General features: G+C 34.7%; 1 protein-coding gene across 1 annotated transcript in view; it reads left to right on the plus strand.

The window, feature by feature from the left end:
• The window catches only part of DNAH12 (dynein axonemal heavy chain 12), a 73300-nt gene that overhangs the window by 33152 nt on the left and 14528 nt on the right, over window positions 1-25620 (plus strand). Inside the window, exons 33-57 of the mRNA XM_050904490.1 lie at window positions 292-375; window positions 459-647; window positions 1325-1444; window positions 2249-2437; window positions 3132-3283; window positions 4005-4143; window positions 4231-4397; window positions 5469-5724; window positions 7903-8202; window positions 10003-10181; window positions 11784-11976; window positions 12067-12228; window positions 14216-14410; window positions 15226-15359; window positions 15696-15858; window positions 16313-16393; window positions 17610-17786; window positions 18581-18712; window positions 19156-19245; window positions 20796-20936; window positions 21072-21313; window positions 21666-21813; window positions 22671-22816; window positions 23870-24084; window positions 25055-25247. Of these exons, the coding sequence (XP_050760447.1) occupies window positions 292-375; window positions 459-647; window positions 1325-1444; window positions 2249-2437; window positions 3132-3283; window positions 4005-4143; window positions 4231-4397; window positions 5469-5724; window positions 7903-8202; window positions 10003-10181; window positions 11784-11976; window positions 12067-12228; window positions 14216-14410; window positions 15226-15359; window positions 15696-15858; window positions 16313-16393; window positions 17610-17786; window positions 18581-18712; window positions 19156-19245; window positions 20796-20936; window positions 21072-21313; window positions 21666-21813; window positions 22671-22816; window positions 23870-24084; window positions 25055-25247 (4187 nt within the window). The remainder of the gene's footprint in view (window positions 1-291; window positions 376-458; window positions 648-1324; window positions 1445-2248; window positions 2438-3131; window positions 3284-4004; window positions 4144-4230; window positions 4398-5468; window positions 5725-7902; window positions 8203-10002; window positions 10182-11783; window positions 11977-12066; window positions 12229-14215; window positions 14411-15225; window positions 15360-15695; window positions 15859-16312; window positions 16394-17609; window positions 17787-18580; window positions 18713-19155; window positions 19246-20795; window positions 20937-21071; window positions 21314-21665; window positions 21814-22670; window positions 22817-23869; window positions 24085-25054; window positions 25248-25620) is intronic.

A 25620-nucleotide genomic window follows, 5' to 3' on the forward strand; every position in this document is an offset into this window, starting at 1 on the left:
TTTTCGCAAGATTTCCTGTCATATGCAAGATTGATAGTTACCTGTAATGAACCTGCTGGTAGGATAATGTGGAGTACTATAGTTTAAGTGAAGAATTTAGCTAAAGCTTGAAAAAAATAATTATTGCTCCAAGTGATTAAACATTTTACGTGGTTGACCTTGCCTTTGGTTATACTTGGGTTTGCTGATTTTCGTATAGAACGCTCCTGTGATAGGAAGCATAATTTACAACTAAATTTTTTTTTTCTGATCTTGCTTGTGATTTTTTTTTTCTTTTTTTTATTATTAAAGCTTTGTTTGATGAGTGGGGAGATCATCCAAATGTCCCTTCAGATGAATCTTATTTTTGAAACGATGGATCTTTCCCAGGCATCTGTAAGTTTTGTATTTAATGAAAAAATAAAACAAAGTTCAATATATTAAATGTATAATAAAATGAGTTTACAATTTTTCCTTAGCCTGCTACAGTCAGTCGTTGTGGTATGATTTATTTGGAACCTTCTCAACTGGGCTGGAGGCCACTTGTTACCTCTTGGTTGAGTAAACTGCCTGAACCTCTTAACTTAAAGGGACATCAAGATCTTCTGCAGGGACTTTTTGATTGGTTAATACCACCAGCCTTAAGACTCCGTCAGAAACAGTGCAAGGTATTTTTTGCCATTTTTTCCTGCAGTAGCTAGGTGGCCATTTCCATTCTGTTACCCTTGGTAGGGAGGGACTATTCTCTCATGACAAGCACAATTAGAATGAATATGCAGCAGCCTCCTGTTGTTTTGAGAAGGGCAACTCTTGGGTCCAGTTTGGGAAGTTAAAATGAGAACGTTAGGTAAGACTTGTAAGTTGATCGTAGTTTTCACCTTGTTCTTTTCAAAAATAAAGTAAGTATTTAAAGCACTGAGTGAAAAGTCTTCCCAAGAGAATTTTGTACACGTATTTTTTTCTTTAAAGATGTCATGTTGAATAGGGAAGTACTTCTTTAAGTGTTAGGGGAAACGTACATGTAGTTCCTTGCAAACTCTGTGTGATACAGTGCTTAGGCTTTTGCTCATGTGTTGCTGTAGTTACTTCCGTGGGGTTTTTTTGTTTTAAGATGTATGATTGTAGTGGTCACGTGGTAGCCGTGAACATGGTTAACAAGCTAAATGTCTTGACATTTCAAGGATAGAGGAGGGCAAATGATCTTTTGAATAAAAGTCAGTGTAAACCTTGTCTTCAAATATTTGTTCAGAATTAACTAATTATCTAATTATTTTCGTATTTTAGCTCCAAAAGATAAACTAACTGAACACGTAAAGTGTAATACCCATCCTTTTGTGTCTCTTAGGAACTGGTACCTACAAGCAATACCAATGTTGTTGTAGCTCTTACACGGCTTTTTGAAATGTTGATTTGTCAAACTGTGCAAGAAGATCCCACCAACAGAAACATCCGTGCATGGATTATGGTTGGTTTTTTTTAACCTGTAGAGAAATGTATATCTGTTTCTGCATATGCCAGTCTTCAAAAATAATTGGACTAATCAAAACAACTTTAATTTGGGATAAGAGACATGTGAAACAATTTTGCTACCTCCTTGCTCTCTCCCCCCAAACTTTGGAGATGCCCAGATGAGACACAAGTCTTACAAGTACCAAATATGATTAAATATTTTACTATTTTTCCAGTTAACTGGGATAAATAGTGTTTTTGTTAAATGTGCTTTTTAACTAACCAAGTAATTAGCTAAAGCAAAGTGTCTTGTTTCCCTTAAAGGAAACAAGTGTTCATGTAAGACTGATTGGCTTGTTTGAGCAAAATTTCCTTGGAAAGAGTGTTTTCTGAGAGTTATATTAGTTGGACACTCTGTCTGACCTTATATGACTGTTCTTATGAAAAACTGAAGAAAACAGAATATAAAAGTATTTATTTAAAAAATTAATTAGAAAATTCCTAGATCCTGGTTTGTGATTAGAAAATCCTGAGACCACATGATTGAACTCGTCTCAGGCTTTATCATGTGACATAATGGTTTAGTCAGTGGCCTTTATTTTTTTTTTTTTCATAAACATATATCCTTGAATAAGATTTTTTATTTGCTCTGTCTTTAATCAGATTTCTAAATCTCTTTACACCAGGGCTGTTCAAAGGTAACTTGTAACACTTACCTGCTTAACAGTGTTTTTCAGAATTATCTTTGTTAATCAGACTGTACAAGGTTCATATGATATGTCAACTTTTTAGACAGTCGCTTGTCTTTTTGCCCTTGCAGGGTTGCTTTGCTTTTGCCACAATCTGGTCCATTGGTGGAACTTGTGATGGTGACAGCAGGATAATTTTTGATAATTTCTTGAGGGAAACTTTGGCTGGGAAATCTGGAATAAATCCAGTACCAACAAGTGTGGGAAAATGGGAGTGTCCCTTTGAAGAGAAAGGCTTGGTCTATGACTACATGTATGAGGTATGATTGATTGCTTCTGCATTGACTGAAGTAGATTCTTACAGTCTGAATGGAAGGAAAATATAGCTAGACGGATATTTTAACTTTACAAAGCTTGTTGGATGTTGTAGAGTGGTGGTGGCGGCTTAAATCCCACAGTGCATTTTTCATTTATTTTTCTTTTTTGAACACTAATGTGCTGACCAATTTTTTTTGAAAATACCAAGATGTACATATCAGTTATATTTATAATGTTGCCACATTATAGTTATTCTGTAGCTAAAGCTGAGCTGATGGACTCAAGCCTGGTTTTGTATAGAAGGAAAGATGTGGACTGTCTAGAAGGAAAGCAGGATATTGAGCCCATAGACAGTTTGTTTATTTTACAATTTTGTTTATCATATCCATTAGAAATGTTAGATTATAATTAAACTTTTTAATTTTGCATATGTTCTTCTGTTGGGTTTTTGTATGGTTTTGTTTGTTTTGGCTGAACAAAATCTTTAAGAAAAGAAAGGAGTCTAAGCTTAGGTAGGTACTTTAACACTTTATTAGTGAGATAAAGCAAACTAAATATATGAACTTCTGAAACATTTAATATTCATTAATTTATTAAAATTCATTATTTTCATTTTTCAGAAGTGAAGTAGTAGAGAAAACCTTCCATATGTATAGAAGTAACACCATTCTATTTTACATCTGTATTTCTTCCTAGCTGAAAGGCAGAGGATGTTGGGTTCATTGGAATGGATTTATTAAAAATATTAATTACGGTGATAAAAATGTGAAGATTCAAGATGTTATAGTCCCAACTATGGATACGGTCCGATATACCTATTTGATAGAGCTATTCATTACCCATGGGAAGTAAGTTACGTCACTTCAGTGCAAATTTCTGAAATACTGGTCATAGGTAGAAATATCTTTTATTCTTTCCATTGACTTCATTGTTTTCATCAAGCCCTCAAAGTTTATTTGGCCTGTTAAAAATAGACATTTACTACAAACAATACAATTTGTTGTCTTAAAGTCTGTTGTTTTTTTTTTTTTAATGAAGCCTTGTTATAATCCAGTTTTAGTATGCTCGTTCTGATGATGCTGTTATGACAGCCCAAAGAGGTTTTGTACCCGCTTTCTTCTTTGGTAATGAAATTTTTTTTAATTTTTTTTTTCTTTGAGTAGTCATATCAAAATCAGTTATATTAGCTATGGTCAGATCATATAAAAGAATGAAATATAAAACAGCCTGAGGTTAAATTTCAAGGCTGAAAGTTTTATGAAGTTTAAACTACTGCAACACCTATCAGGAGAAATTTAACTCCCATGTATGTTCATACATACTCCAAAGCCAGTAGAATGAGGGAATGAGAAATGTCTCTTTCTCTTTGTCCCCTTTGTCTTATTGGTGGGAGCAAACTAAAATTATGAGAGGGTTATATGAATATGTTAAAACATTTTAGTTACTTCTTAAGGCATGTAATGGTTTTAGAGCTAGAATAAGCAGGGCAGGTTAGTAAAACCTTTGACTTCTAATTGCAATTAGTTTATATTTTGTTGGTCTGTATGCTTTATTTCTTTCTTTGTGAAGACCACTGCTTTTAGTGGGACCAACAGGTACTGGGAAATCTGTGTATGTCAAGGACAAGTTAATGAACAACTTGGAAAAGGAACGCTACTTTCCCTTCTTCATTAATTTTTCAGCTCGAACCAGTGCCAATCAGACCCAGGTTAGTAGAACAGATAATTTATGTTTCAAAAAGATAACATATATGAATATTTAATCTATGTTTTGAATATTCCTGTCTGCATTATAGAACATTATTATGGCCAGGCTGGACAAGAGGCGCAAAGGAGTCTTTGGCCCTCCGATGGGAAAAAAGTGCGTTATTTTTGTAGATGATATGAATATGCCTGCTTTGGAGAAGTATGGTGCACAGCCTCCTATAGAACTTTTAAGACAGTTCTTTGACCATGGATTTTGGTAATTATTTGAAATACAATTGGAACTTTTTTGTTGCTGCATTTCCTGTTATAATTATTTATTCACTTGAATTTTACTTTCAAAACTTTTAGAAAGTGCTTTGTAAATATTAAGATAGCTTTGGTTTATATAAAAATATATTATTTAAATTTGAAGCAACTTCTCTGTTGCTCTTTAAGTGACTTTTCAATTTAGGAAATTGATCATCAGATTCGGTTTGGGGTTTTTTTGAAGGTTTTATTGCTGAACTTCCGCACTATTTTATGTATAAATAAAATCATTCTTTTACACCTGGATTTTTTTATGTCTGCGTTTCTCATTTTTATTTTTCCAGTGCAGTTCCTTGTTTCTTTCTTTTCTCTTCCTCCTCAAAGTGTATTGGCAGTTTTATACATATGTATCTATGCAATTATATAAAACTTTTGATTTTACTCATTGTGTTGGTTTTTACTGTCATCCAAGATCAGAAAATTTTGTTTTTTAACAACATTTCAAAATAATTTTTTAAAGTAACAATGAAATCAGATCTGGTAATAGGCATGAAGAAAAATAAGCTAAAGGTTTCCTCTGCTTTTGAGGTTTTTGTCTCTGCTTAGATTGGGAAGATTGGAACAGGTGGTCTCCTGAGGTCCCTTCCAGCCTGAATTGTTCTGTGATTCCAGGCATTTCTCGAATACTGTTATTTTTGTGATTCCAGGCTCAAATATCTGTTGCTCTTGAATAGAGAAAATATATCTTGCCACATTACAGTTTTAAATACCCATCTCAATTTTGTGTCGGGTTTTATGTAACCCAGTTTAAACAAATAATCTTTCTTTCAGGCCAGCATGATGTGTTGAGATTAACTGAGGCATAGTTATAAGATTAGGTGTTCTTGGTTTTGGGGGGGTTTTTTTGTTTGTTTTAAAAAATACAAAACATATAAAAATATATATAAAAAAATATAGTATGTAATATATTTTTAAGTACATATGTTACGCATGCAGAGAGTACTCTGTATTATAGATGCATCTGTAACAAATGTGTTATATCTGTAACTATCTAAATGTCACATTGCAATTTATTTTGAAGGTATGATTTAAAGGACACATCTAAAATTACACTTGTTGATGTACAGTTACTTGCTGCTATGGGGCCTCCAGGCGGTGGGAGGAATCCTGTTACTCCTCGATTTTTGCGACACTTCAACATTTGCGCTATTAATTCTTTTAGCGATGAAACAATGGTCCGCATCTTCTCTACCGTAGTAGCTTTCTACTTACGGACTAGTGAATTTTCTGCTGAGTTCTTCACAATTGGAAATCAAATTGTGACTGCCACTTTAGAGGTAAGAGGCAAATACCTTAATGGAAGTTTCCTTTGATTTGTTCAGTAAAGTTCCACTGGGTCTATAATAATTTAATTGATGAAGTAGAGATTTTAGATATTTTGTTCCTTATTATTTTTAACATACAGCCTCACCTGCTTTGACAAAATTGTCTTAGTTTTACTGTTGCAGTAATGTTCTTATTCTAGGAAAATTGTCTTTGAATTTGTGTTAGTGTGGGCTCTGTGGTACCTGTCCACATAATGTCAAGTAGATGAGACTGGAATCTCTTTGGGGTCAGACAGGCACGGGAGGCTGTCACACGCAAAGACAAAATGAAAATATCAATTGCAACCCTTCCAAAATTCCTTCTCAGAGAGACTAAAAATGAAGAAATCACCCTCTCCACTTCCTTCCTTCCTCTCCCAGTTTTTATGCTAATTATGGGCACATCACAGCAGACTAAGGAAGCCAACATGAACATGCAGCTTTGTAGAATCTGATGCCAGTATGACAAAAGACATCACAGAAACATTGTGAAACTGAAAGCCATTAGGTCCAGCTGTTTGGAATTTCTAAATGTTTTGTGAAGTTCCATGTTACAGATTTTAGTGAGTATCACATTTGCAATGTACCATACACATAAAAAAAGGAATGGCAATTCGTGACGTTTTTGCAAAGAAGCATTAAGTTACAGACATAATATCAAAGTATAGCTTTGCTGGCTTATTACGTAGCAGAAATGATTAGCAGTGTGAACAGATCTATTGCCTACCATAAGTATTCATCATGGAAATGCATTAGGTAGCTAATATTTGACCAATGAAAAATTCTGACAGAAAATCTGACCAGCTTCAAAGGCAAAATCAAATGGCTGAAGTTTCACAGGGGTGTGACTTCCTTCTACTGCAGAACTGAGGCCTTTCTCAGACTTTTCCACTAGTTCTGCTTATACCCAAGGACATATTCAAGACTGAATCCATCTCATTCCAAGGACTTGCAGAGCAGGTATTTCAGAACTATTGTTAGATAATACATTCAATGTATGAATCGCAAGGCCGACTGACTACTGCCACTAGAAATCTTTGTGTAGGTTCAATTAATCCTTCCAAAACAAACAAACAAACAAAAAAGTAATTTGCAAGAAATTCACAGGTTTTGCTTCTTTGAATAGAAAATAATAGTAGCAGCTACTAGCGATTTAAATGCATTTGACTACATATTTAAAACAATCAGTTTTGTCAGGATACATCTTAGACCAACTTCAGAGCGTTGTCTTTTAACAGTCATGCAGGTATTTCTCATTAGACTGCATCAAATTTTGTTTATACTGTGAGACTCTTACACATTTGCCTGCTAGAGAATCTGTTCTAACATGAATTTTCATCCTGGTAAGCAATACCCTCCAACTCCTAGGATTAAAGTATAATAGAAGAACTAGACTTTGGAATTGGCTTTGCACATAGGACAACAGGTGAAATGTGTACTCAGTACCATGGATATAGTCAAGCCTGTAACACTTGATTTTACTGTGCATTTTTTAGCAGGTTGATGTTTGATAAATTGTCTTCACCTATGAGTATACAGAGACAGATTAAAAGTTTCCTCTGTCAGCATTCACTTCAGCATCTTATTTATGTTCAATGTAATGAGAAATGACGCGATTTCTGTCATAACAGCATGAGCTAACAACAGCTGATACATTTCAGATTAGAGCAAAACATAGTCAAAAGAGACTTTTCTTGTTCTGCCTATTCCTTCAGCATTTTTATTGACTCTCTCTTTATTTTTGAGTAATTTGTAGATATGCAAACAAGTAGATCTAAACAACTGAAAATCTGGGAAGTTACCATTACATATCATTGAATCCTTCACTTGAAGGAGGATGTCAGATAACTAAAGGAAGTGAAGACATCTGAGTGGTATTCCTGGTCCTACAACAGATTTCTTTACACTTGCTACAATTACTTTTTCCATTTGCAGTTAGGTTAGTAGTACATGTATGTTCCAGAACTGCATGAGGTGCATCTGATATATTCAGAGGACTTCGAGATCTTTAGACATTATTAGGATTTATTAAGTGTGAAATGTTTTTCTTGGAGAAATAAAATTTTAGAAGACATTTAAGATTTATTATAATAATATAGTTGGTGTTACTGTTTTGTTGATTTTGTTCTTTTTTGTTGTTATTATCTGAAGGTGTATAAGAAAGCCATCAAAAATCTTTTGCCCACACCAGCCAAATCTCATTATACGTTCAACCTGCGTGACTTTTCACGTGTTATCCATGGCTGCTTGCTCGTTAAGAGAAAATCAATTGAAAGCAAACATGTAATGATTCGGCTGTTTGTACATGAGGTATTTCGTGTCTTCTATGACCGTCTAGTGGAAGACAGTGATAGAGCCTGGTTGTTCAATTTAGTGAAAGATACTGTGAAAGAACATTTCAAAGAAGCATTTGATTCAGTTTTTGCACACCTGAAGCAAGGAAACACACCTGTGAGTATCACATTTAACCTGTCGCAAAACAATTGCTTTCATTATAAATTTAGGACTAGAAAGTTTCTCAATCACAGGTGAAATTTTGGATCAAATGTGCTTGAAAACTTGAGTTGAATTTGGCAAAATGGCTTCTTTGGAAAAAAAATGAGTAAAAATGTTTGGAAGGGTTTAACTGTTGTATGTAAACATCTTTTTCAAAAAATATTTCGTTTAAAATGTGGGTAAACTTATTACTTTTCCATAAAAGAATTTTGTGTATCTGATAGTGAAACAAAAACTTGTTTCTTATTCAATTAAAAAAATAGTGTGACATTTTTTCAGACTTACACCAAAAAACCTGGGTATTTCATGAAATTTAATTCATCAAGCGTAGTGTTTTGTTAAGCTCCTAGATGTCTGCACATAAAAATAAAGCATCCAATTAATCAGTAGGTCAGCAGAGCAACTTTTCCAGAAAATTCTGTCACATCTTTTCTTGGAGATGTACCAGAATGTACTGAATCTTTGGGCAATGGGAGATAAGAAATCAGAAACAACCAGAGTAATTTATAATTCACTACCACAAAAGTAGCTGGGATCTGCGCATAGTACTGTGACTGCAAGGAGGAATACAAGTATGAATACTCTTAAATGGACTTCCAGAGACCTGATTTACAGGATAAAGAAACATTCCCTTTTTAAATTTAGCCTGTGACTGAGTTACTGTGTGGTAAACAGCATTCTGTAATTGTTATGAAGTTTTAGTATTTAAAATATTGTAAAATCATGTTATACTGTATGCCTTGTCTTCCTTTTTTCTGTTTTTCTTTTTTTCTTCCCCTGTCTTTTCATTGATATATAGAAGAAATAAGTTTGTGGACGTAGTTATCCATTTCATAATGTATTGAAAATTGCTAAACATACATCTGTATAAATTTGGTGTAATCTGAAGGTCATGATTATGAGACACTTAATGGCTATTGGAGCCAATTGTGTTCCTGTCGTGGTTTAACCCCAGTCAGAAGCCAAGCACCACACAGCTGCTCCCTTGCTCCCCGTCCCCTTCCCCCTGCTCCCGGTGGGATGGGGAGGAGAATCAGGAAAGAAGGCAGAACTCGTGGGCTGAGATAAGAACAGTTTAATAACTAAAGTAAAATAAAATATAATACTAACTAATAATAATAATAAAATAATAATAGTAATGAAAAGGAATATAAAAAAAAAAAGAGAAATAAAGCCCAAGAAAAGACAAGTGATGCATGTTGCAATTGCTTACCACCCACTGACCGATGCCAGAGCCGTGATCTGCCCCTCCCAGCCAACTCCCCCCTGTTCATATACTGGGCATGATGTTCCATGGTATGGAATACCCCTTTGGCTAGTTCAGGTCAGCTGCCCCGGCTCTGCTCCCTCCCAGCTCCTTGCACACCTGCTTGCTGGCAGAGCATGGGAAACTGAAAAGCCCTTGGCTTAAGATAAGCGCTACTTAGCAACAACTAAAATATCAGAGTGTTATCAACATCATTCTCACACTAAATCCAAAACCCAGCACTGTACCAGCTACTAAGAAGAGAGTTAACTCTGTCCCAGCCAAACCCAGGACAGTTCCAAGAACAAATTAAGAATAAGTGTATTGTTTAATATGGGACATAGAGAATTTTGAGGTGGATGTTGTCTGTGAGTCAAAATATTTCAGAGTGCTTGTTCTCATGTCTTGAGTATTTGTCTAAATTCTCCTTTGTTTTCTAAAATTCCAATGAGGAATATGTTCATTAAATATCAAACTTGGCTTCATAATTTGTTGAATATTTACCATAGGTAACAGAAGAAGACATGAGAAGTTTGTTTTTTGGTGACTACATGATTCCAGAACTTGAGGGAGATGAAAGACTTTATGTTGAAATTCCAAGCATTCAGCTGTTCAGTGATGTTGTGGAGCAGTGTCTGGATGAATATAATCAAACCCACAAAACAAGAATGAACCTTGTAGTTTTCAGGTGCTTACAATCTGTGTTATTAAGAGCTTTAAGCAGTAGTTGATAATTCAGTATATCCAATTTTGTGGGCTGTGTTTTTTGTCTCCTGTGTTTTTTGTATGTCTCCTCCCCTTTATGCATCCACAAAAGTGTTAGTGGTGTTACACCTTTTTGGGTGGAAGTGCACTGATTTTTCTCTTATGCCCCTGCTTTTTCTATCCGAAAGTAAATAATAAGAAGTTTTTCTCCTAAGGGGCTTTGAATACGTTCTTTTATTGTTAAAGAAACATTGTGCACCAAATCAGATGGGGGCTCTACTTCTGCTAGGCCTCTGTTACCAGTGAAGATGGATGTCAGTTTTGCCTGCAGCCACTGGACTTCCATTTCAGCAAGGACAAGGATTCTAAGGTTGTGAGATATAGCACAATCATAGCCGTCTGTCTGCTCTGTTATTATGCAGCACAGCCCTGCCACACTTTGGGGCATGTACCCAGCCTGGTGCTGCAGCTAATCCTGTGAAAGTTTGGACTTTGCAGGCTGCTATTACTACCTTAACTTGTGATCAGGCAGAGCTACAACTAAGACAGATTAGGAGGTCACAACTCCTTCCTATTGCTAGAGATTACTGCCTCTTCGTATTTGCCAGTGTAACTTGACATGTAGATGCTTCATGAAGGTGATTAGGGTTAGTTTAAACACTTCTAATAGCAGTTTATTTCAGTCTAGGTCATTTTGACAAGCTGGGTTTGTGAGTACCTGTGTACACAACTATGCTGGGAGTTTGAAGAGCTGGGAGCCTCTGATCAGAGGCCACTTCCTGAGTGTAGAAGCAATATCCCAGTTACCTCACTGAACAGCAGCCAGGAGAGCATGTCTGACTGTAGCCTTAGAGTCCAATCTCATGGATAACATCTGAATTTGACTACTTTATTTTTCTAACAAGAATTTATCTTCTTTGAAATGCTTTAACCTTTTTTTGAGACCACTTTTGACTGCTGCTCAGCTTCCTTTACCCCATGCCCTGTGCTTAAACAAGCCATCTCCTGTAGACCTTGCTGCATATCCCAAGATAAACTATGCTTGTGTTTTCACAATAGATAGAACTCTCAGTAATGTGCAGATACTGCTTTTTGAAGATGTTGCAATATCTATTTCACATGTAAGTTATAAAACAGTCAGAGGCAGAGGGAAGGAAGAGGTTTGTTGATATAACCCATTTTCCCCCAGTTGTTCTTTAAAAAGTAATTAAACTGTTATATTTCAAGAAAGTTAAAACTGATAATACTGTTTTGATTTAGAAGTAGAGAATTTCTGTTGATTTTCTTTTTCTTTGACACCTTTATCCATACAGTGCTCCTGTTCTCACCACTGCCCATTCCTTTCAGTAATTTGTAGTAATTTGTAATTTAGCTAAATACTGATATTTGTATAATAGAAGAGTTGTGAGTTTTATTTTATTTTGTGGTGCAAACCCACTCCCTTTCTTCGTCTTCCTCCACCCTCCACCCCTCCTTCAGAAACTTGTTTTGGAGATGCTACTTCTATACTTGTTTCACGGATTTATAGGTGCACAAATGTGTATGCATTTCTGCCATTCTGGTAATCAGCACATTTCAAATACAGGTACGTGTTGGAACATTTGTCTCGTATAAGCCGTATTCTGAAGCAGCCAGGGGGTAATGCTTTGTTGGTTGGAATGGGAGGCAGTGGACGTCAGTCTTTGACTCGCCTAGCAGCATTCATGGCAAAAATGTGTGTTTTTCAACCAGAGATTTCTAAGACCTATAGTACAAATGAGTGGAAAGAAGATCTGAAAGTGAGTATTAACAACCTGTCTGCATTTTGACTTAATTTTGAGGAAGGATATTTTGGAATGTACAATATTTTGACTGTCTTGCATTTTTAGAGTCTTCTGAAGAATGCAGGTGTAAAAGGCTTGAAAACTCTATTTATAATCACAGATGCACAAATTAAAGAAGAAAGCTTTTTAGAAGATGTTGACAGTGTCCTCAACACTGGGGAGGTACCCAATCTTTTTGCAGCAGATGAAAAACAAGAAATTATAGAGGTATCTTAAGAAATTTTCTTTAATGTCACCTCCCTTTTAGGCTATTTTGTCAGTTCAATGTGAAGTGTGGCTTTTGGATATATGCACTGAATTCTGTGACTTGTTTTGAGACCTTAGATAAATCAGCCAATTATTAGTAAACTTATGGAGTAGCTTATGCCTACTACTAGCTTTAGTTCTGACGTGGCATTCTGTTCACAAACACATTAAGTTGTGCACGTAGGGAACTTTGATTGTTCACAAATACCCCGTGGCCATAGTTATTTTTTGCAGTGTATTGTGCAGAAGAAGAATGTGCATCATAATGTTTTCATTGATCAGTTAAGGACAAAGACATTTTTTGAGAAAAGATAGCCTGCCTTTGTCAATAGATTCTTGCTGTCTAGGGCACTAGGGCATTGTTAGACAGAATTTCGTAGTCTTGACATTTCTACTCAGAGGGAAGTCGGGGAAGGGTGCTCCATGAATTCAGGCTCAGAAGTAAAGATGCAGTGTACTCGGGCAATTTTTTTTTTAATTTCTGACTAAAATCAGGCTTGGATTTTCAAGATAGCAGTCACCAGTTGGGAGGGAGGGGCATCAATCTTTGTATACATCAAGTTGGAAACTTAATGCTAGCTAACAATATTTGGAACTGTATGCTGTGCTGTCTTTGTATCTCTGTGGTGTGTTTACTAATAAATTACCTAGATATGCTTCTGGTTGACATTCAAAGGGGTTCTTTGTACATACACGAATGTTCTTTACTGAAATAGCTATACTACTTTATAAATGTTACTGTATTGTTTTTTCTTGCGCTTAAGTTATGGAGCATGTTGATACCTGCATTCCATGTATTGTGCAAAGAAGTTAGATTATAATTCTTATCATTTTTCTCTGTTACTGTTTCATTCTTGCCAGGTATGTAATAACAATATTAAGATAAAGTGGCTCTTTTACGATTTTACAGTTTGTATGAACATATTCAATTGGTGTATGCTAGAACTTGGTAGCTATCCATGATATACCAACTGGAGCAAAGCTGGTTTTTACTCATGTAAATCTGCTCCATCAAAATATTTCCACTTTTACTCTATTGCTACTAAACTAATTTTTGTCATTTATATTAATTGTGGGATTATGTAAAGTATACATGCTTTTGTGGAAGAATAATTTGAGTTTTAGGGGTTTATAGTCAGTGTTTCATGGATTGTTAATTAATTGAGGATAATAATACTTTTATGAAGTAGTCTTTAGTTTCAAATCTAGAGGTTTCTTGTTTTGAGAGATTATTGTTTTTGGTGAATGAATGAATGAATGGAATATGTTTTGATGTTTGAAACTTAAATCTTCCTCTCCAATTAGGTAAATAGAGCATATTTTAGTATAATATTAAAGCTAAAAAAGTTCTTAGTAAGTTAATGTCTTGAAATGTTGTTTAGGGGATTTATATGGCGCTTAAAGCACAGATGATGAAAAAAACATTTGCTTTTGTGATAGTGGCTTTTGTGTAATAAGAGTAGTAATTTGCCTCATCTGTTTGTAACTCCTAAATCTTTGAGTGACTGAAGATTGATTGTAATTAAGCCTGATAGTTGTATTTATCATTAGAAGGCTTTGGTTCTTTATTTCTTTAGGGAGCTAATTATGAATTTTGATTTTTTTCAGAATGTGTCTTAACCCTCTGTCTCATTTTAATGTGTCTTATCCATCTGGAACTCATCTTGGGATTGATTTTTAGTTTTTGATCTGATGTATTCTCAGTTGCTTAAAGCAGCAGATGATCTTTTCTAGAATGAGTTGTCAGGGTCACAGATAAATATCATAATCCTATTCCCCAATAGTATTTACTACTTGTTCTGTTTTTCTAGTTTATCCAAACTGTTTCATTTATCAATAAAAAAATTTATTTCATGGTGATGCTATCATTAACAGGATTGCTATAGGACTTCAGAAGTGCTTAATGAGAAATTATATAATGGTTTTTACCCTATATATTATTCCTAAGGGTGTGCGTGCAATAGTTCAGGCTGGCAATAAACATGAAGAACTCAGTCCCTTGGCCTTGTTTGCATTTTTTGTGAAGTGCTGCAAAGAAAATCTCCATATCGTGGTAGCATTCAGCCCAATTGGAGATGCTTTCCGCAACCGTCTGAGACAGTTTCCCTCGCTCATCAACTGCTGTACTATCGATTGGTTCCAGGTATGTGAAAGTATTTATATTGTTTCCTCAACAAACTACTTCAGTTTTCTAACAATCTATATTTTCATGCCCGTTAGATTTTCTCTTGTCTTCTGTATAGAAGTACTCCATGTTTTTCAAAATTTTAAAATAGCATAGGAATTTTTGGTAATATTTTGGGAGTTCTTTGGTATGTGATCTCAGTATTTCTACAACTAAACAAACTTAAATTTTGTTGCTACAAATTTTACATTTCTGAACTAGTGAATAGTCTCAGTTTGGTAATTTGTCACTTTATCACGTAACGTGTATGTTTTAAATGACTAGAGAAACCATTTCAATGTGATTGTAAAATGATCATAATTTCTGCTGCCTGTTAAGCAGATCATGCATCATGGGAATGACTAGCAAATACAAGTCCTGTTGTTTGTCAGTAGATCTTTTATAGCAGAATAAAACTTGGAAAATTACTGTAGTTAACAATCCTTGATGCAATCAGTGTTACTCTCACTAAAGCGCAGTTAGCTCTATAGCTTGGCCTGGTGCTGACGTTAATGAATTTTTCTGCCAAAGGATGACATAGACACAGAAATGTTTTGATAGAATGGCAATATGTAGCTTTTAAATAGAAGATCAACCAGGAGTAGCCAAAAAAGATTGCATGGGTAGTGACCTTGCTGCCTGATCTAACTCTTATATCAGTTTGTTGTTCTTGAGACATAGTTGGGACTAGTGTGTATCATTCTGGTGTTTTGAATGGTAAAAATTGTTTTTAAAGTGTGAAGACTGCTAACAGCTGAATTTTACAAATGCTTCCCTCCTCACTTCTCCCTCAGCCGTGGCCTGAAGATGCCCTTGAACGTGTGGCTAATAAGTTCTTGGAAACACTTCAGCTCACAGACAGTGAGCGTCAGGAAGTTGTGCCCATCTGTAAATACTTTCATACTTCAGTTTTGTCACTCTCTGTAAGGTCAGTCTGTTTCTTTTGAAAATAACTCATTAATTTATAGAAATATTAAGAGGGAAAAGATTATGCTGTTGAAAGTAGTAAACTGAGCAACAGAGAACTCAAAAGTTGAATTTTTAGAAGTAAGAAACAACAAAATAGTAGGTGATTGAGTTTCATTACTACTCATTTCTGTCTTAAAAGTTAATGTATACTACCTGCCTGCATAAATATATTATATAAAATTGTCAAAATTGTTTACTCCTACTATTTGTCAAACAGTTACATAACTTTGCTAACAATAGTTAAACTAAAAGAAGAGAACAAAACTTAAAGGTGTGTGTGTGTTTGTTTTTAAAGGTTCTTGCAAAGTCTAGGACGCCATAATTATGTTACTCCTACTTCTTATCTTGAGCTTATTGCTGCATTTCGGAAACTTCTTACTCAGAAACGAGACACTGTCATGAAAGCCAAGAAGAAATATGTGAATGGACTAGATAAACTAGCTTTTGCTGAATCACAAGTGAGTTAGGACAAAAATGGAACTAAAAATACAAAATGTTTGGCAAAAGCAGGTCTTTTCCTGGAGAAGTCAGTCAAAAGCATTACTTCAGATTTTGTTTAGCTTGATCCTGAACAGTAAAACTATAAGAAATGTATTTTGCCTTTTCTTTCCTACAGTCATAGCAGTTGTGCTGGAGGCCACAGACCTCTAAGTATGTATTGCTAAGCAGTATATGAACAGAGCTTCCCTTTCCTAAATGGTTAACAGGTGACTGTAAGTGAACGTAGTTCGTAAAATTAGAGATTGTACATATGAGATAAAAATAAGTCTCTGAAGTGTTTTGATTTGAAATTGAATGTTATTTCCTTCTATCAATAAATTAGTCATTAGGTAAAATCTAGGTCTTATAGAAATTGTTGGAAATTGTACTTGGCACTTCTGAATCCTACCTGATTCTTTTGCATATGTGTAGGTTGGTGAGATGAAGCAAGAACTAGTTCAGCTGCAGCCCAAACTGGAAGAGGCTAAATTGGATAATGCAAACATGATGAAGGTAGAGTTACACAAATACAACTTAGTGGTTTTTAATGTAAGCATGTGTATACTTGGGATCCATAATTTCACCTTCGTAATAATTAGCTTTGAATGAGGAATCTTAATCATACGATGTACTTATACTTCAGTATCTCAACTGATTGTAGACAGGTTCTAAAGAATACGCCTGTATAAGGTTGCTGATACTTGACTCTCAGAAAATAAAAGCTGAGTTCAGGTTTTTGAGCTCACTTCTTGTTTACTGGGGTTTGCAGTATTGTGAAACTTGTCACTATTTATGCTTATATCTGTAGAACTGGAAGAAAATTGTGTTCTTTCTGTAAGATACAGACTCTGGATATACAGTCCTTGCCTAAGCTCCGTGCTGAAGGATGTTAGAGGAACTTTCATGCTAATAATGGTTAGACTGGATTTTCCAAGATCATTCACAAACATTGCAAAAACCACAAATAGTTCTTCAGCATACAAAATAATCAAGAACAGTTTTGCACAGTCTGTCTTTGCATGCACAGGGATTACACGCTTGATTTTTAAAAGGATCCTAAAAAGGATTAACTTCATAGAAATTTAGTGGGATGTAGGAACCAATCTCTCAGGTGTTTTTGAAAGTTCTGACTTGTGAAAATACACTTATCTAGTATCTTACTGTTGCATCACACAAAAGCAAGATTTGATTGATGTTTTTATGCACTTGCTTCTCATTTGTAAGTGTTTTTACAGATACAGTGATATTTCCTCTACCTACTCTTACAAACCTCTAAGAAAACTAGATGTCACTTACGTAGAACTGAAAAGAGAGTACTTGGATGAAGGCTTGACTCATCACTGAAAAGAAAATAAATTTCAGTAGTCAGTGTTACAGACTATGAAGCTATGAAAACTCACTATAAAAGCTAGTCATTTTTTAGTTACATCCTGGTGCACAAACATGAAGAGTTTCTTGTCTCCTGAACTTCAAACATATTTTAAATAGCTTTTATTGACAGTAATCTAATTTCATGCAGTTTACTTACTGTTAAAGCTCCATGATGGTTTTGCATTATGCTAAGAAACAAATTATTCCCTTAACATAAATTGAAAATATATGAAAATATTGAAATACTTCAATTTTCTCTTTATATTTTAAAGTGTTCCATAAGTGCTATACTAGGTAATTTCAGTTTATTTGATCATTCACTGCTCAATAGGAAGCTCACCCATGTGTTTTTCTTTAGACTATAGAAATAGAATCTGCAGAAGTAGAACAAAAAAGAAAAACTGTAAAAGTAGATGAAGAAATTGCTACAGAAAAAGCTGAAGAAGCTCAGACATTGAAAAATGAATGTGAGAGTGACCTGGCGGAGGCAATCCCAGCCCTGGAGGCTGCACTTGATGCTCTTAACACTTTGAAGGTAAGTTGATCTAACTTCAATGTTTGAAAGAGTTATTTAACATGATGAAACTCTTCCATTTATTTGGGAAAGAATGCACTAAGATGAAAAGAATTTGAAAAGTGTTAAATTTCCTCGGTTTTGGCAAAGGAGAGGACCTGTACAGTCATTATTCAGTATATTTCCTCTTCATGTACTCAGAACACAAAGGGGAGGGGTGCATTTAAATCATTGTTTATTTGCAAGAAAGCCCGCTTGTGGAAAAAGTAACCAAAACCTGAAGTTACCAGCAGTGGTATCAGCTGAATTTCCTCTTTCAGCTAAGCTAATGTTGACTGCCAGTGTGTTACATGGCATTTGTTTATGGCTAAGAATTATCTGGATCTTTGGTTTAAAGGTTTTGTCCTTGTCATGACTTACACATGATCTGAAAGAAGTATTGTTGAGAAAGTCCTGCAGGAATTTAGTATAGTAAGAGGTAGTTTAGGAGGAGTTATGAAGTGTATGAGATGTCTTAGATGACACTTATGGAAGTGTATAAAAAAATATTCTGACCTGGACTTTTAATAACATATTTTAATTAATCATTAGTTTACAGTTACTAGTATTTATTTAATTTCCCCTGCATAGGATACATTGATGGATTTTGTTAATTGTCTTGCTAACACTGTATCATCCCTTCTAAAAGTCCTCTATAATTATGTTCATTGGTAATGGTGTTATGATTCCCCTTTTTTTCTGCTAGTTCATTTATCTTAGTGGTGAGAGAGTCATAACATTTGTCATGATTTTTTAAAATGTGGTTTTTATTTTAGCCTTCTGATATATCAATTGTCAAATCAATGAAAAATCCTCCATCTGGTGTCAAACTTGTCATGGCTGCTGTCTGTGTCATGAAAGACGTAAAACCTGAAAGAATTGCAGATACTTCAGGGACTGGAGGCAAGGTAAAATGGCAGACAATAGTTTCAAATAAAAGTGTAATTCATGTTCTTCTCAACGCAGAGCACTTGTTCAATAAACAAGATCACCCAAGGTCCACTAAAGTAGGCAGGTACTTTGAGCCTCCATCCATTATTTTACTGAAAACTTCCAGAATTCCAAGTTTTCTAAGTTTTGTAATGTGCAAAGAGAACACATTTATTTGCTTGACTCATATATAGATAATAGATGATACGTAACTCTTCCCTGAGACACTGTTCAGTTTTTGGCTTTAGGTATGGTTTGGGGGAAATGTTTGATCTGATAGACTTTCTCCGTTATTGATGTCTTGAGGCGATACAAGGTCATCAGTATTAAATATGTGTGAGTTTTAATTAAGAGATTTGTCATTTTTTGTTTGTGTGTTTGTTTTAAAGCTTGAAAAGATATTTCCTACTGTGTTTTGTAGATTTTGGATTACTGGGCTCCAAGCAAGAAACTGCTTGGTGACATGAATTTCTTAAAGGATTTGAAAGAGTATGACAAGGACAATATTCCAGTAAGACTTCTAATTTTTCAGTGATTTTTACCATGTAGACCCTGTCTTGCGGGGGGGGGGGGGAAATTAGAAAATACTATATCAGAGGCCCCATTTGTCCAAGTTAGTCAACTTCTGTTATGACCAAGGATCTTTACAATATGATAGAATATCTCTATAGGATGAGTATGGTCATGGCAAGTGAGTCAAACTTCCTCAGGGTGAGCCTTCTAAGTGGCATTTCAGAAGGTTTTAGAATTCCCTTTGGGAATTTCTAAGGCTTCTATACAGCCTGTGTTCTATTTGAATGAAATGCCCTTCTGTGCACAAATGTTTCTAACTTTGCAATTTATATGTAGTATCTCATCAAAAGGTAAAAATAACACATAAAAAACCTGTATCAGAGTAAATAGTCTGTCCTGTCCATTATCCTGTGTCCAAAAATGGCCATAAGCAGGTGCCTTGGAAGGAGTAGGAACAATATATATAATTTCTCCAAATATTCTTCCAGCCTCCAGCACTCTAAATGAAGGACTTCCAAAGCTCGGTGTAGTTTTCTGTGTGTTTAGTAGTTTTCAGTGGATCTCTCTTCTGTAATTTCTGTAGTCTGCTTAAGCCCATGTAAACTTTCGGTATCTACAAGATCTCTTCACAAAGAGAAGTCTACTTTAAGTGGTATGAAGAGCTATCTCCTTCTGTTTCTTCTGTACCTGGATCCTTTTAGCCTCATTTCATGTGTTCTGTTTTGGGTTTTGGTTGGGGTTTTTTTGTGGAACCAGGGAACATTAGATCACTGTCCAACCTTTCTATGCCTTTTTTTGTACTAGTTTTTCTAAATCAATTACTCTGGGATTATAAACTTTTTTTTCTATTTTTAAATAACTGCCCACATTTGTGCTCTTCTTAATGGCTGTTTCTAACTGTATTATTTTGATTGAATGAATGCTGACAAAATGGGTAATATTTTGTTAAGTATACTAGAAGATATACAATAAATGTAGAAATGTACTGGCTATATAACTTTATTTAAAGTATGACCATCTTCCCCAAAGCTCTTACTGTCCGAGAGTGTGATTCTTGCTGTTTGCCCAGTTCAGTGGAAATTGAATATGCTTTGCCCTTCATAAAACTGGTCCCCAAAAGTAGGCACAAGCGATGTAATTCATTTAGATTTTGTCTTATGTTAGTAGAAATACATTTTTATAATGATCCCCAACAGCTGTGTCTTGAGAAAAGATAGCAAATAATGAAATCAACATCTTTTGCACAAGGAACAGCATAAATTAAGGCTTCTATGTGACTGTAATGCTCTTAGCACTTAGGTAGCTGCCACATGGAAGATGTACCAAATGCGTGATTATAATCCTAAGGATAGGATTAGGATGAAAACAAGAAAAGACCACAATGCGTGATAGGAAAATCAAAAGAAACAAATGAGCAGTGGTTTCTACCACAATTAATACTGAGTAGTTCTTTCCTATTTCATTGTGTAGAGAAATGGCAATCAATCAGTGTAATTTTAAAGTGTCAGCCACAAGACTTTGATGAGCTATAATGCTTTTGTTATCCAGGCAGCTGTCATGCAGAAGATTCGGGCTGAATACTTGACTAATCCTGAGTTTGATCCACAAAAGGTGGCTAAAGCTTCCTCGGCAGCAGAGGGTTTATGTAAATGGATCATGGCCATGGAGGTGTATGACAGAGTTGCAAAGGTGTGTTTTCGATCCTAGTCCCTCACTGCTATGAAGTCTTTCCTTTGCTTGGTATATTCACCCTAAGCATTATATTAAATAATAAAGTTATGAAAATGTGCTTTAAGCATTTGTGTATTGGTTGTAATTGAATAGGTGGTTGCACCCAAAAAAGATCGTTTAAGAGAGGCACAGCAATCCTTAGCAGAGACACTGACACTCTTGAATCAGAAGAGAGAAGAACTTGCAGCAGTTGAAAATCGTTTGGATGCTTTGGAACGAACCTTCACTGAGAAAACCGAAGAAAAGGCTCGTTTAGAATTCCAGGTTGATCTGTGTGCTAAAAAACTAGAACGAGCGGAAAAGTTGATTGGAGGCCTTGGTGGAGAGAAATCAAGGTCAGGTTAAAGTTCAAATGTCAGATATAACAGCCATTGCAGAAATAGAATTTGAACGTCAGTTCTCTGAGCCTTTAATGCTGTATCTCTGTCTGAAGGCGGCACTGCTGAAGAGTGTAACAGTCTGGGCCCTTGAAAGATTCCTAACTGTTTTTAATGTAAAAATACGGGCAGCAACGTTGGAAGAATTGTAGAGAAAGTCTTCAAAATGAGAATAAAATACATAAACACAGTGTCCTTATTCTCCACCAGAAGTTAAGATAAACAACAAAAAAAGGTTGATTTTTATCGTCAATATCATTAATGTGGAGGTTTCAGCACCATTTTTTTCTGTATTTTCTGCTTGTCATAGATGGAATAATGCTGCAAATGATCTTCAAGACACATATGATAATTTGACAGGAGACGTTCTGATATCAGCTGGTGTGATAGCATATCTGGGAGCTTTTACTGCTGGATTTCGACAAGAATGTACCAAAGATTGGAGCAAACTGTGCAAGGTTAGAAGGTTATCTTAGATTTAAATAAGTGTTTGCTTTTTCTTAGACTACTGCAAAAGGCCTCAAAAATCGCTTGCTGTCTATTTAATATTAGCCCAGTAAAACTCATTAAGATCAATGGGATAAATTCTGCTGATCGAATATTCTGTAAATTTGAATTTAATTAAATCAGTGAATTTACTCTAGACTTGAAGTAGCATATCATAAATGAGAGCACATCGTTGACTTTGTAAGGCTTGATTATTACTTAAATAAAATCTCAGAATTTTCTCTTTTTGCCTTTAAATGACAGAATTAACTTTAAAATTAAGTTATATATAATGTAAAAAATTTCTATAACAACTTACACTGGCACATATAAATATGTTAATTAAATGGTTGGTTGTGCTGTTTGCAAAGGGACAGTTCCAACATACTTATACTAATGCCATAATTCATAAATCAAGTGATTTGAAGTCACTGATTGTGACTGTGATGTTCAACAGTAACAAGTCAGCATTGGATTACTGTATTGAGTTAATGGAAGATATAGTCATTAGATGATTTCCAGCTGTGTGAATTTCTTAAGGTAGTGCATTGTCATAACTTTATGTAACAAAACCCCCACATTTAGAATGTACAAAAAACTAGACAAATCCTACAAAATTTGGAGAGAGAGTAAATATTCAGTGGGGAAATATAGTTAGCTATTGAAACTATGATTTTATTTTTCCCAGGATTTTTACTTATTCTTGACCCATTTCAAACTCTTAAAAGGAAATGCACATAGTCACTTTGGATTGAAGTGGCATTTACTAAAAGATGTAAAGAAACATGGAATAAAGATAAATGAGTTTTTCTTTTCTTTTTTTTCCCAGGAGAAAAAAATCCCTTGTTCTGAGAATTTCTCTTTGAGTAAGACTCTTGGTGACCCGATAAAAATAAGAGCATGGAATATTGCTGGTTTGCCAACTGACGCGTTTTCTGTAGACAATGGAGTCATTGTTGACAATTCAAGACGTTGGTAGGTGACAAAAAGGTTTAATTTTCAAATCCAAGCAAGTTTTCACTTTTTAAAAAAAAGCACACTAAATGTCTAGAGAAAATCTAGCTTGTGTAGAGACAATGTAATTGAAAGCAGGAGTGGAATCTTTTATATCCAGCTCCTGTGAAATTTAAGAGGTATAACACTTCAGAGATTTGTGTATGTAGTTACTTGAAAGCTTTCGTTTCAGGAGATGCTGTGCTCTTGGATAAAGTTATTTTCTTCTCTTTTCCCCCCTTTTCCCCCGCCTTTCCCCTCCCATCTGTTACGTTATATGAAAACTTGTGATAGCTGTCTGCAAATAATCTGCACTCAGTAGAAATATAAGATTATAAAACTTTCTAGTGATGTTCTTGTGATCTGTATTCTCTTAAGAATTAGTCTTCAGTCTACCTCTCTGATAGATTCAGATTATATTCACATTACAGTGTGTAATTCCAATTTTAGAACGTTGCTTACTTCTCTGAGGGTGTAGTTAGAGGAGGTGTTTGATATCATTCATGCCTGACTTATTAAAATACATACATATAGATGAAATCAGCAAGTACACAGGGGGACAAATCTGTTGAACAAGATGAAAATATTGTCACCTTTCCCTGCCCTGCTTACATTTCCAGTCTTGTCCTAGCTGATATACCAACATCTCAGATTTAAATTGCAACTAATTGTTGACTTTTTTTTTAAGTGAAAAAATGTAGGAGAAAGAACTCAAAATTTGTAAAAAATAAATAAATTCTAAATACTGAGAATTCCAGGGGAGAGGCAGAACAAGATTTTACAAGAATACTTCATTCTGGTGTATTTTATGAAAAATGTTATGAACATTTTTTGCAAGTCTGAAAACTATTTTTAGTATTACTTTTCAAATTATGATAAAACACCTGTACCTCCATTTTTCACTGATCTCTTAAAATTATGGAATCAAAATTGTATCACTTTTTCCTTGACAGCCTGACACAGAAACATTTTAAAATAGTTTAAAATTTTTAAAAACTCCTGCAAGCACTGAGAAAACTGTCTTGTATGTTCTAGGCCATTGATGATTGATCCTCAAGGTCAAGCAAATAAATGGATCAAGAATTTTGAGAAGGAAAACCGCCTGAATGTTATCAAGGTCAGTGACACAGATTATATGAGAACCCTGGAGAACTGCATTCAGTTTGGAACTCCACTTCTGCTGGAAAATGTTGGAGAAGAACTAGACCCATCACTTGAACCTCTGCTACTTAAACAGACTTTTAAACAAGGTACATCAAAATTAATTTTGAACCCTGAAGTAGATTGCATTAATGTTCATCTTATAGTCTATGGTACTGTCTGATGTTTTTTTTATTACTCTCTGGTTTACTGCTGCCTGTGGTAAGAGGAAGGTAACTTCACAACAGCCTGAAGTTTTATTTTATTTTTTAATAAGTATCATTAATGTATCACATGATAGTGATTTTATGTGGAAAACCTTCACCATGTCACTATAGGAGACTAAATGAAGACACTTGACTCTGCAAAGGGAAGGTTCTCAATGAAATTATGTTTTGCTTGTTCATTTTCATATGTTTTAGTCTAATACTAATATTTACTAAATTTTGCACAAATCAAGAAAAGCTATTAAGGCATTTTGCTTAAGGCACAATTTTCCTGTGTTTCTCTGAAACTTGCTAAGTAGCTATGAATTTGGTTTTCAACTTTTCTTCTTTTCCTCCTGAAAAAAAGACAGAAAAATGCAGATAAAACCAAATATGTTTTCCTTCCTTCTTACATTTATCTTTAAACCAGTTTATCTTTACTGGTTTTCAGGTTCATACTTTAAAAAAAAAAAAAAGAAAAAAGATAAAAGCTCAAACACTTTTTTTTTTCTTTTTTTCTCTTTTTTTTTAGTTTCCTATTTCAGACAGGTAATTCAAGGAAAGAATAGTCTGTAAGAATATCATATTTGAGAATAATTCCACGGCTCTCTGTTACCATCTCCAGTATTGTATATGCACAGTGAAAGTATGGTAGTAATTGGATTGACTCAATTTCAGCTGCTAAGAGTAAAACGTGGCCTCAGTGAAGTCTGTGAGAATTTTTCAGCATAGCAGATTTATTTATTTATTTATTTTTACTTTTCAGGAAATTTGTCATTGATAAGAAATTTGCTTTTATTTAATCATGAAAGTAATTTTTTTTTCTGTAAGTAATTGAGGTAGGTTTTCTTAACATTTCTCATCTTAACTTTAGGAGGCATGGAGTGTATCAGGCTTGGTGAGACCATTATTGAATATTCCAGTGATTTCAAGTTTTTTATTACCACAAAACTGAGAAATCCACATTATATGCCTGAAATTGCTACAAAAGTTTCTTTACTCAATTTTATGATAACACCAGAGGGACTTGAAGACCAATTGCTAGGTATTGTTGTGGCGAAAGAGAGGTAAGTCTCTCTTTATGGCAAATGGCCATTTACATTTTTAATGGTGTAATTCCAAGGAAATGAGAGATTAATTTATTGTGAAGCAAAATGAATGTTACATGGTGTAAATGTTGCTCAGTAACAGCTTAAAAAAAAAAATATTTTTTTTTTCTAGTTGTCATATCTAAAAAGTTTGTTAGGGGAACAGATTGTCATGTTTACTGTAGGGTAAGTGTCCACAAGTTAATTAAAATAGCAGATGTAAAATCATTGTTTTTTCATGGCAATTTTCTCCTGAAATATTCCTCAAATGTTAGAAAACCATGCAAATATTATTTGAAGTTTAAATCATTATTATGATTTTTGCAATTTGACTGAGCTGCCAGACAAGGAT

This window comes from Gymnogyps californianus, chromosome 13 (genome assembly GCF_018139145.2).
Source record: "Gymnogyps californianus isolate 813 chromosome 13, ASM1813914v2, whole genome shotgun sequence".
NCBI classification, from domain to species: domain Eukaryota; kingdom Metazoa; phylum Chordata; class Aves; order Accipitriformes; family Cathartidae; genus Gymnogyps; species Gymnogyps californianus.